Source organism: Lagopus leucura, unplaced genomic scaffold (genome assembly GCF_019238085.1).
Source record: "Lagopus leucura isolate 7727_CA_CO unplaced genomic scaffold, USGS_WTPT01 Super-Scaffold_100012, whole genome shotgun sequence".
Classification (NCBI taxonomy): Eukaryota; Metazoa; Chordata; class Aves; order Galliformes; family Phasianidae; genus Lagopus; species Lagopus leucura.
This window is the reverse complement of record NW_024962267.1, coordinates 8,291,154-8,303,481: the sequence shown is the minus strand read 5'-3', so window position 1 is coordinate 8,303,481 and position 12,328 is coordinate 8,291,154. Positions and strand designations below refer to the sequence as shown.

Genomic DNA, 12,328 nt, shown 5'->3' with positions numbered 1-12,328 from the left:
AAGAACAGCTAAAACAACAGGCATAATTTATCTTAAATACTAATTTATGTAAAAAGCACTTGTATTATCTGAGTTCAGATTTGTTCTTACACAGTTAAGTATAATAAAATAGATCACTTATAAAATAGCAATCAAACTTGCTACTTCTGAGCTAACACTACTATGCTAAACAGTGCTTTTCAGCATCACATCTTACCCAGAGTGAGTCAAAAAAACAGTGGTCAGGCAGCATCACTGTCGCATATTCCCTCTTTGTGCAAACTGCTACCACCAATACACCAGAGCATGTGATAAAGGCTTCAAAACCCATACCGCTTCCTGTAAAAAAGCTATAGAATGACAAAACAAACAAACTAAGGACTTGCTTCACCATACATACTGTAAGTCACATAACAGTATTTTCACTGAGGAGAGAAACAACTTGAGCTTTTTGTTGCTGTTCACATCATTATCTGCCTAGCTATTACTTCTGTTCAAAAGAACAAGACAAATCTCACAAGAAAGGAACCCCCAGGACAGCTAGGACAAAGGCATCCCCCACATCTCTCGAAGAAGCTTGTAGCTATCCAACTACTGACTGTTGCAGTCTGAGAGCCACAAGGTTCTACTAAAGAAGATATTAAAAGGCCTGCAAACAGTGGTGTTTGCTGTTAATTGTGTCCATCAGCCCCATTAAAGCTGCTAATAATGCATGCAGCTAGGTGAGATTGCTGGCATAGCTAGTAGATGTGTTCTCTTAATTTAATAGTTCTACATCATACCACTGCATATGAAGGTTTTTATTTTAAAGATCAAGACACTAAATGGAATAATTCAGAAATTCAGAATGCTTGTACGTATAATATTACAGCCAAATCTGGTTTAAAACTGATGAGACAGTAAGTGTAGATTTAAAAATATTTTTAAATCTGTGATTACCTATAAGCAAGAATTTTAATGCAAAATATAAACATAGTCATGGTTAAATAGCTTATTTCACTCTATCATGAAGATCAGCTGTAAGCAGCTATCTATAAATAAACCCTGCACGAACAGGCTTGCCTTGAGAAACCTGGCATTCTTTTTAAGATAATACAGAATATAGAAAACTATATATAAACTGTGAAGTATTATCAAAGCCTGCTATAATCCCTTGGGTACTGTGACTCCAAGTGGAGGCATTAACTACTGTATTATCAAATATTTATTGGTATAAAACACAAATGTGACACTGATGTTATAGTGGGGAAAGTGATGCACACTGCCTTTTGGGATAGGAAAGGGGGTGATCATTCTGGATTTCTTGGAACCCAGACAAACCTTCCCCACTAATTGCCATGCTGCAACAATGACTAAGCTGAATGCTGGAACCTCCAGAGTCAAGCCAGAGAAGAGGACAATTTTTCCTCTTGCAACACAATAACACCAGACCCCATATGAGTTGGAAGAACATAGAGCACATTGCCTGTCTTGGCTGCACTGTCCCACCACACCCACCATACCGTCCAGATTTGGCACCTTCTGGCTTCCATCTGTTCACACCAGTAAAAGATGAATCGGGTGTGCAACATTTTTCTATCATCATCACAGCTGTGAAACAGTAGACCATCTCAATTGGTGCAGATTTTTATGAGAATGAACATCACTGGTGAAAATGCATAGCTAATTGTGGTGACTATGTAGAAAAAGTGTTTTGCAGCTAAGAATTTGCTCTATTGCCTTTTTAAAGTTTGTGGCGCAATTCCACCACAGATTGTTCTGTTTTGAGGTGTTTTGCTTTTTCTGGTTGTTGTTTTTAAGCTATATACCTTAACAATTCAGAGTTGTGGATAATGAAACTGCAAACAAGAAACTGTAGAGGAAGCAGTGTAATTGAGAAGCTACGTGCTTATTTCTGTAACACAGCCTGGCTTTGAAGACAGATGAAGCTTCTCCCTTCCACAAAATAAACAAATCAAGTGCTTTATATTGCATTCTATGAAGGAACAGGTACCACACAGACTAGGAGGTACCACATACCACATTCCACAAGGAACAGACAACCTAGATTTGTGCTGTTGAAGTCATTATGGTAATCGTACCTATACAGTTGCTTCCGCTTGCCAGTTTTGCTAGCTGTGCTAGGGTCCACCTGGTCTTGATCAAGGCAGAGCCAAGCATTGAAAGAAAATGCAGAGCCTGGCCACCTCTGAATTGATGGAACAGCAATTCCCGCCATGCTGTGACACAAGTTGAAATACTGCAAGGCACTAGCCATGCCTTGTTTCCGAGCCATTGCCAGAATGGCTCGCATCACTGGAATAACATAAGGGTGAGCCTGTTTTGGCTCCTCGGTTCTAAGGAGCCGTATTAGTTGAAGCAGTTCTTCTGACCCCATTGACTGGCTCCCTAAAGAGCCCAGAAGGGCAATCAGGTTCTCTGCACAAGTGCAATGGAGTGCAGAGTGGTGATTTAGTGTCTCAATGATACGGATGACCATGTCTGCATTGACACACGTGGCACGACTCTGCCTGTTAATACAGCAGATCCGCCTCAACCAATTTGAAATGAAAATCTGCAGGTCATGTGACTCAAGCTCTGGAAGCCATTGGATAAGCAGCAATAATGGCTGGACATTACTAATGCCTAATATCCCAACAGCCATGTGGTCACCTTCAACAGCCTGGAAAACAAAGAAATCAAACATGAAATACAGTCAAGAAGAGATACTGCTGAAGAGACACAGCATTCCAGACAGCATTCACAGTATATCTCACCATATTCATGAGTTCTTCCAGCAGTTCCCGTGAGGGCTGACCCAGTGACTTAAGTACCTCGTAGATATGTGCATAACCGATTCTCTCCTTGAAGACCTCCTGAGGATAAAAATCCAGTCTCACTAACAAATGAAATAGACACAAACAGCTCATCTACTGCAACGAAGTTTACTTGAAAACAATATTAGACTTAAGGATTAGAATGTAAGAATTGCTTTTTTTTTTGGTTCAGCACAGTGGACATACTATGAAAGGATTTCTATCTCTAGCATGCTGTAAATAAGAAAGAACTCACTGCAGCATGCAGATAAACAAATGTAAGACCAAAGAAGTAATTACAAAAAGTATTTCTTTGGTATACTCAAATGTTAAATCTATCGCAAGTTATTAATAACTTTATTTTTAATGCCAACTGAAGCTTGAAATAAAGTTATTATTTTGAGAATTAAGAATCTAGATACTGACTTTTGAATGAAAGATTTTCTAGACCAGCTTGATTAGAAATCAGTCATTTTAAATAATTCAAAAAATCAGATAAGTGTTCCAGTAACGATTTTCTGAAAATTGATTGATTTTACACGAAGAAAAGCGACACGAGCCACAAAGCCTAGAACATACTACATAGCATCTGTTTACTGTTTGGTTAGTGAATATCCAACGCATCACAAAACAAATACTATCCTCCCAGCGGTACTCTGCACTGAAATTAGAACAGATGGATGAGTCTGCCAGTAGAAGTGAAAATTACTTAAGTAAACAGGGGAAAAAATTACACACTGTAGTGGAAGTATAGCTGAAAATTTTACTGGCACTTTGTGGATTACAGTCAATCCTCCATTCTGTCACACAACATTTCCCCAGGCTTCCAAGTGTCAGTGGAGATGCAAGTACTCCGATACATGCTCTGGAGGAGCCTGATTTACTACTTTGTCATTTCTAACTGAGAATGTACTACAAGCAGCAACTGAATCAAGCTACTTTCACTCTGTGACCTGCAGTGTGCCAGGAGTCATTCAAACATGGGATTAATCTAATGAACTCAGCAATCTAAAAATAAATCTACTACTCTTCCATGGCTTTATATTTCAGTCAGATTCACAAACTAGCCATTGCTTGTTAATTTATCAAGCCACAGGAATAATCACAAAGGAAAGGCAGGGGAAAGGCAAGATTGCCATTTAGACAGCAATATGATCCTGGATTACAGACATAATAAAAAACTAACTCCTTCCTGAAGCTGTATTTTGAAAAATTTGTTAATTCTACTCCAAATATTCATGGTAAGTAATTATGTAATCTCCTTAAAAAGGTTCCAGTTACCATTTGCACTCCAGTTTTCCAGTTCTCATACAAAGATGTCTATTTGTTTCTAATGGCTGAAACAGAGGATACTCAGTCCATTGCTCCTATCTGACAGGAATTAGTGATCACAAGCTGCTCAACTTAATTACTAAAATTCCAAGGATTTTGAAAAAAAAAAAAAAAAGAAAAAAAGAAGCTAGACAAAATTAAGAAGCCTATCACAAGAAGATAGCTGCATGCATAGTTACCTTAGCAGCTGGAGACTTGTGCATTACTGCTGTGAGAGCCTGAATGGTTGATACTGCCAAGCAGTCTAGACGTCCCTGAAATACCTGAAAGCAGCAAGTACAGTGGTTACATACAAATGCATAAAGGCAATTCTGCTCCAAAACTGTACTGTGCCCTCCTGCCAGGATGAAAATGGAGTTTACTAGCATGCTTCAAAAATCATCTCCACCAATAATGATTTCAAAGTACCCCATAGCCTACAAGAAAGATTACATTAACAATAGACAACACTTCAAGAGAAGGAGAGAAGCCTTCACAAAACTCATTTCACTTCAAATGCTCTGATGGACAAACACGTTTTCCTCATGCGGCTAATGGACAACCTCAAGAGGGAGGAAGGAAAACAAATTAAGATATCTCTTGTATTGTGTGCGTGTGTGCTGCTAAACAATCAGGCATCTGCAGTACATATAGAGTATTTTCTTTTCCATAAGTCCCTACACAATGCAACACACTAATTGTAAGAGATTACTCACATCAGCACAGTAAAGTGGCTTTCTCACCCGTATTCTTATCTCAATCATCAACTTTCCAATTTCATATTAACTTTTGGGTTGGTTTTTTTTTTTTTCCTCCATTAATTTCTGTTTATAGTAATATTTCTATCATGGTCTTAAGGACAAAAACAAGCAGTATTTCAGGTCCATCAGTAAACCTAATGAGCAAGACTGTACAAACAGTTCCACCACCCCTGAAATAATATTCTAAATATCAGACATTTTGAAAATGAAATGTCAAGAATCAGAAGACTGTTAGACGTGAAGAAATGTTTACATGCAGTTAATGTTGCACTGAGTTTCTAAAAAAGCCAAAGCCATTTGTTAGAATCACAATTTGTAGATTACCATACCTTGTACTTAGCACCTTTACATTTTTAATCAGAACAAATCATTCTACCACAAAATCAATACAACTTGCATGTGATACTTTCCACAACATTACGTCAAAATTAAAGCAACAGGCTATTCCTACCTCCCTGATTCAGCCTGTCCATTGATTTGTGAACATCTGCTCTTGATGACAAGCAAAGAATCAGGACATCAAATACAACCATTGAGATTCACAAACAAGGCCCCAGAATCCAAAACACCACAGTGCTGAGACAAAGAAGCAAAAAAAAAAAAAAAAAAAGAAGGAAAGGAAAGGAAAAAAAATCACCACCAGGTTAATAGAATTATTTGGATTCCATTCATGTACTTCACCTTTTCCTTAAAAGATACAAAACTGAGGCTCAACCTACTGAAATATTTGCAACTTGAAGTAGATTAATAAAAGCAAAGTTGAATTCAGTCTGTTAATTGGGAAATAACTTTCCACAGATGGAAAATACTAATGTCTGCAGAAACAAGATCATCTTGCCACAGAAGACTTAAAAAGGATCATTAAGGTGAAGCACAGGAATCAGTTTTCCTGTCATTGTGTTTTGACCTCAATTGAAGCAAAGTACAGATTAGGTAGATACCTGGTCCTCATTCATTTCTGTCAGTAATTTGTTGGCAAGGTCTTTTTCACTCTTGTCTGCCACTTTATTGTTAGCATTTAAAAACAGCTGTTAGAAACAGAGACAAGAATAATGGAAATAATTGCATTACATAATTATCCTCCCATCATACCTGTGGAGGCTGCCTCAGGATTTGTGTCTAACATACAAGAAACGAGTTCTCACATTGGTGAGACACATTCCCCCGCTAACATTAGTTGTCTGTTAGTTCTTAGAATATTGAAGATTACAGTTTTGCTAAGCAGTAATTGCATTTTTTGTCCACAATTAGATGAAAACATGTCACTACTAAGAAAACAGAACTACATGGATGTTATACTGCTTACCAGCTTAGCAACAATGAGTTTATTTACCATGTGCAATACAACAAAAATTCACTTTAAAGAAATAAAAACAACAGTGGACCACTAGCAAAGAAATGGATACAGATGCCTCAAGGCTGTCCATTTATGTCTTATCCTATGTAACGGCTGAAGATATGTAGTCAAAATATTTAAATCAAGCAGCAACAGCAGTAGAATATCTTGATCACATAAGCCTTCAGAACAGAAGAAAAGCAAAACTACGTCTGGTAACACTCTAACAATCTGTCAGGCTGTAAATAAAACATATGCCTACATTTTCAGCTAAGAAACTTATCCCTAGTCTGTACCTGAATTTGCAACATTGAAGTTGACTCCAGTACCTTCATAATCCACTGTACTCACTTTGTGAGTATAGGTCAGCCACAATCTAATCATGACCACAGCTTTTCTTATATACTTTTATATACTATACGTTTATATACTCCAAAGTGCTGTTAAAAATCCCCTATCAAAAATGTTTTAAAGGTACCTAAGAAGCACAAAACCAAACAAAAAACCCCAACACTTTCTATCAGTGGGCAAGAATGAAACATTAACCATTTCTTCTTCATGCATTTTCTCCTAGTACCTTACTTAGGTATTCCTTCTGAAGATGAGTAAACACTATGAATCAGCTTTCACAAGATAGAAGAAAATACTCAAAATATTATTTAGACTTACACAAGTGTAAGCCTACACAGAAACACAAGTCAGTCTGAAGTACATCACAGTCAAGAGTACACATCACAGAATTATGACAACATCTCAGAGGCTTATAGCATTAGCAAGTGAAAATAAGAACAAAAGCAAAGGCAGACATAGAAAAAACAAATTTTTCTGATTTGTTAATTCAGCTCTATCAATGCAAGTGAAAATTCTTCTATTTAAAGCCGTTCAGACAATAACCATGTGCTTTTAACCAGACACACTGCTAGAGATGATTGCACTTTGCTCAAAGTCTGATCCCTAGATTCTTAACAGTATGTAGAAGCAGCTACTTGAAAACTTAGGACAGACTGAGCCTCTTTTGGTATCTCTGAAGTTTAGTCCCTTACTTGAATATCACAAGGCAAAAGGCAACATTTAGATCAACAGAACTTAACTGAACAGTTTCAAAAAGCTCTTGTGCAGATCCATAATCCTAGAGCATAGTTAAGTGAAGACAATTTTGTCCATAAGGCTTAAAACCAACAGTTGCCAAAAAAACCTATATTTTAGAAGATTGCTGGACAGCAGATGACTTCAAAGGTGACTAGAACTATGGGTTTGAATATCTCAAGATACCTATAGCAAAAATTGTGGTAGGGATTTTCTTTAACCCCTCTTTTCCATGAAAATTTCTCTCTTCAAATTTGCTGAAGATCCGAGAAATTCCTGACTTTCATATTGTCTGTACTCTCCTTTTCACCTGATACAGAGCTGCAGAAATGTGCTTCATGTAGCCCTGCCAGTGAATCCAGCAGCAAAATTTTCATAGGTAAGAAAAAAATATGACCAGAAACAGGATCATCTTCCTACATTAACAAGAATAAATCCTACTTCCACTGCTAAATTCATCTTTGCTATTTCAAAAAACAAGTATAAAGATGCACTGAAAAATATAACTTTATCCCCCCTCCGTTCTTTATCATTCTTGGGGCTATTTCCGCTACAAAGGTTAAAAAAATGCCATGTAGCAATCTGGAAGTACTGAGACTCAATTGATCACAGTAGTATGCAAGGCTATCAGAGGGAAAAACGTTCCAACAGTACATTTTATGACAGACAAGAAGGCAGACTAAAAATGAAGAGAACAAGCAGCAAAAAAAAAAAAAAAAAAATCAAAGCAGGCAAAACCTAATAGAGTAGCTGTTCCTGCTTTCCAAAGTTCTAATTCCCACTTGTTCAAATGAGAACAGGAACAAAGACAGATTCTACAGTAAGTAAATATCATAATGCTTAATAACCAAAGAAGAAATTAGGAGCTAAGTTTCTTACAGAGTACGAGGTCAGTACAGAAATAGGCGCAGATGTCCAAGCAGAATAATGGAAAAGTGAAATAAAGTATTTTCAGGAGAAGACTGGAGATAAAAAACAACCCACTGACATTATTCAAAGCATTTCAAGGAAACTGGCATTCTGCCACTAATTATAACAACTAAATCCCAATCCAAGGACATTTTTCATATATTGCTGCAATGAAATCCCAATCCCAAATACATATATTCAAAATATATAAATTTTGCAATCCCAAATAAAAATTGATAATTGATAAATCAAATTGTATTCCGTAGATTACAATATCTAGTATTAGAAGAGCTCAAAATAGCAATGCCACTAACATATCAGAAAAATAGAATGAAAATATTCCAGAGTTGCATTGTATTTGCATTGTATCTGTGGTCTTTTGCAGAGGTTGAGAAAAATGTACGAAGGAATCAATGAAAGACATTGGTAGCAAATTATGAAGTTCTATCTGGGATTGAGACAAAAAAAGATTCGTCTAAATGCTAGATCCTATGGGAAAAGAGAACAAAAATTTTGTTATAGAAGTGAAGATAAAATAAAATTTACCTTGCAGTTCTGCAACAGTCGAATGAGATGCTCAAAGCAGTTACTGTTGAGGAAAATTGCCTGTAGAACAGGCCTGTCTGTGCAGTCTAACATGGCTGTGATTGTATCTACAAAATTAAAATGGAACTGACATTAAAATCAAAGCACTTGCCAAATCCATTAAGCTCGTTTTCCCATATTACACCTGTAAGAGGATTAGAAAAGGTATATAATAAACATGGGAATCAAAAATACATATTTTAAAATAAACTATACATCATGAGAATTCTGACGTGTTTGACACAGAGTACTAAGCCCAATACTCAACAGTTTGACACTGAAAACTGTCAGGTAACCTACTATACGTAGCTATTCTACTATACTACACAATACCTTTGATAGCTTTCAGATTCTGCTTGAAGTCTCTGTCATTGAGTACCTAACCTCCATGCCATCTATTAGAAGCACACAAACACTAGTTGCTTCAAAAATTTTCTCTGCATTATACAGATGCCTTTTACTGTAAGTGATCACCACCTCAAAGCTACTCGTGTTTCCTTGGAAGTCCAGGGTAAGAAAATACTTGCATTTATATCTGCCATTCCAAACAAAGTAAAAAAAAAACATTCACAAATCCTAAATGTTTATCTAACAACTCAGCACCAACACTTTAAGGACCAACATCTTTGCCAATGTTTGCAGTAATTCCATCTGAAAAGCAAACTACCACAAAACAGCCATCACAAGGATATTTTATTAGAAATCCTCCTCACTCTGCAGTTAAGGTGCTGTCATTGTTGCCTAGCAATTTTCTTTTTTTTTTTTTTAAATAGAGACTGGTAGTCCATTAACCTTGATACTCTGGTTAACTATGAATATGAAATAGAATATATTTAAAGAAGTGTCAATGAGAAAAAACATTTGAAGGTTTTCCACTATATAAATAAGTGAACATTTGTACAACTTTCAGTTATATTAATACAACAATTCAATCATTATTTGTTTCGAAGCTATTATCCACAGACATTTAAAGAACTGCACAATTGAGTACTTACTCAACATTTGGATCTGTAGTGCTATGAACCTGCTCTCCCACTGCCTACATCGCCTTGGTTTAGGTAAAGCTGAATGGTCTGAATTAAGCAACTTGAAATAGTTCTCCAGTATTGTACTGGTCTCCACCTGACGCTGGTCAGAACTGCTGTTAAGGAGAATGTGGACAACTTCTGTCAGGCACTTCAGAGTAAGCTCTGCCTTTCTGCTCACTTCCTCAGGGCTCCCATCATCCCAGTTATCACAGTCTGCTAAAATACGCATCAAGACTTCCATGGTAGCAGGAGATACTGCTTGCAGAGCGTTTCTCTGAAACACATGGACAAAAAGAATTAAGGGGAATAAAAACGTAACTCAGACAGAATTGCTGATTTGAAGATACCTGAATCCTGCAACATTCACTATTGCTTCCATTTTAATTTATATACTGTACTTGTTAAACATCCTACTTGGATTATTGGCTATAGATGAAATGCAGCCTACCTTGTGCACTTAATTAGGCTTTCTTTTTCAAACAATATTTATAGGGTAAAGGAAAGCTCATTTAAATTGACATTACAATATTCTTATCAAGTACCATTGAGATAACATATTAATTCTAAATAAACCTTAATTCAAAGTTTCATTTTAGGTCCCCACTTTCATAGACTCAATACTTTAAAACAAATATTTATCTGGGTCCTGAATGCCTACCCCTCAACTTGCTTCCTGGAATCTGACTGGATAGGCCTCAGGGTCACACTACATCTAGAGCAGGAGCACAGCCTCATAAAGCACAGCAAGAAGTCTTGTCAGGATCTCCCCACCTTGTCTAGGGATCTTGCATTCAAGCCATGGCTCCCAAAATTTTACCTGCCTCAACAGTGTAGTTTAACAGCCATGCCCCTGCCAGGCCATGTACCCCCTTGTTTCTGACCCACTGTTCAACTTCGTGACTTCAGACCTGCTTCGTCACTATGGATAGGTCTGGGACCAGAAGTAACATTTACTAAGCAGAACATTACAGAAGTCAGCCGATGAGAGCATACACTGGCTTTGTTGATGATTAACTTTTTTTTTTTTTTTCAGATATCCTCTTTTCTTCATGTTATTTTAAAGGTCTTATGGACCTTCCAAACTTCGAAGCCCTTGTATTCCCTTCTGAAACACACTGGGAAGCTGGATGTCATGTAATTATATGAAATCTAAAAAATTATATAAAAAAACTTTGCAGGTGGAAGCAGTTTAGTTACTTTTCTATGTATGTGAAGACATTATACTTAGTTCATAAGAATGTGTAGTTACTGTAAAAAGCAGCTTTCTGTTGCTTTGTGAAAACAGAACCTAGCTTGTAGTATTTAGATACTGCACAGAACAGCTCTAAACTTCACAAGATAAATGACTAATACGTAGTAAATAAATTCTCCTTGATTATGGGTTATTTATAAGCTTTGAGTAATGAAGATCATGTTGGAGACTTCAGCAGCTGGGAAGAATTTAAAACATTCTTACCTGACCACCAACCACAATAGCTCCAAAGAGATGTAACAGGCAACATTTCAGGCTTTCCTTGAGATGTTCACTTTCTTGGAAACATTCTGATTGGAGTAAATAAAAAGTAGTAGGATTCCTTATTTTATAATATAAATTATACAAGCCTTTTCTCTCAAACAAAAATAAAAAAGCAGGTAAATAAAACAAGCATCCTTGCTGCTTGCTATCATGCAAGCTTAATACAAAATTTCAACTCTAAAATCTCCACTTTCTTTTATGTAAGTCACATACATTAACACATCCATTTCAGAGTTATCAAAGAAACATGACAACCCTGCATTTATCAGGAAGACTGACAGACCCAAAGAGGTACAGCAAATGTACTGTGGAATAAATGGGATTAATTTTCATTAGATTGTTCAGAACATGCTAACACAAGCAGTTAGCAGGTATGGGAAATGTTAGAAGACTTTTGACACAGAGACAAATGCCATACACAGAGCAGGTGCCTTAGAAAAGCAGAACTTGCTCCCTATGAACCAAACTTCCCAAAGAAGCCTGTAGTGGCCTGTCATCTTTCTAACAATAAAAAAAAATATCTTCAAAGATATCTCATAGAATATCTGATATATGGAACTCTTAGGAATACAGCCTAGATATTGTTGCTATAGCAATATCACTAGAATCAAAGCAGCTGCAACTGAAACCACAAAAGGAGTATTTTTTTTTTTTATTTAGCCACTGTAATTCCATTCAAATATAAGATAAAACTGCTAGAGACTGAGATTTTAAACATTAGAAATTGAAAATGGAAAAATTCTGTATTTGTTAAAATAATAAGTGTTACCTTTCGGACAGTTACCAGTTATTGGCAAGTTGTATTTCCGACTGCATACTGGAGCTCGTTTCAAAAGAAAACTGCACCACTATTTTTAAAACCTGGTGTACAAATTAAACAAAGCCTGCCATTTCCCTGACTTAGAGCCTCTGAATCTTTTGTGGAACTTAAGACAAATTCAATAGAGTAGTACCTGGCTGACTGTGGAAAAATTATGAGGCAGAGTAGACAAAAAGTCTTTAGTACTCCTGTGGAAAGTACG

General features: G+C 36.6%; 1 protein-coding gene across 6 annotated transcripts in view; it reads right to left on the bottom strand.

Annotated features, from left to right (window-relative positions):
• NBEAL1 (neurobeachin like 1) overlaps window positions 1–12,328 on the bottom strand; it is an 80,507-nt gene that overhangs the window by 41,358 nt on the left and 26,821 nt on the right. For 5 of the 6 annotated variants that reach the window (XM_042874253.1, XM_042874254.1, XM_042874256.1 and 2 more), the window contains 7 exons: window positions 11,247–11,332; window positions 9,758–10,064; window positions 8,724–8,830; window positions 4,286–4,369; window positions 2,736–2,834; window positions 2,061–2,641; window positions 197–329 (listed from right to left, as the gene is read on the bottom strand). In XM_042874253.1, the coding sequence (XP_042730187.1) occupies window positions 197–329; window positions 2,061–2,641; window positions 2,736–2,834; window positions 4,286–4,369; window positions 8,724–8,830; window positions 9,758–10,064; window positions 11,247–11,332 (1,397 nt within the window). Of the gene's footprint in view, window positions 1–196; window positions 330–2,060; window positions 2,642–2,735; window positions 2,835–4,285; window positions 4,370–5,787; window positions 5,875–8,723; window positions 8,831–9,757; window positions 10,065–11,246; window positions 11,333–12,328 lie in introns of all 6 variants that reach the window. The other variant, XM_042874259.1, reaches the window with a different exon arrangement.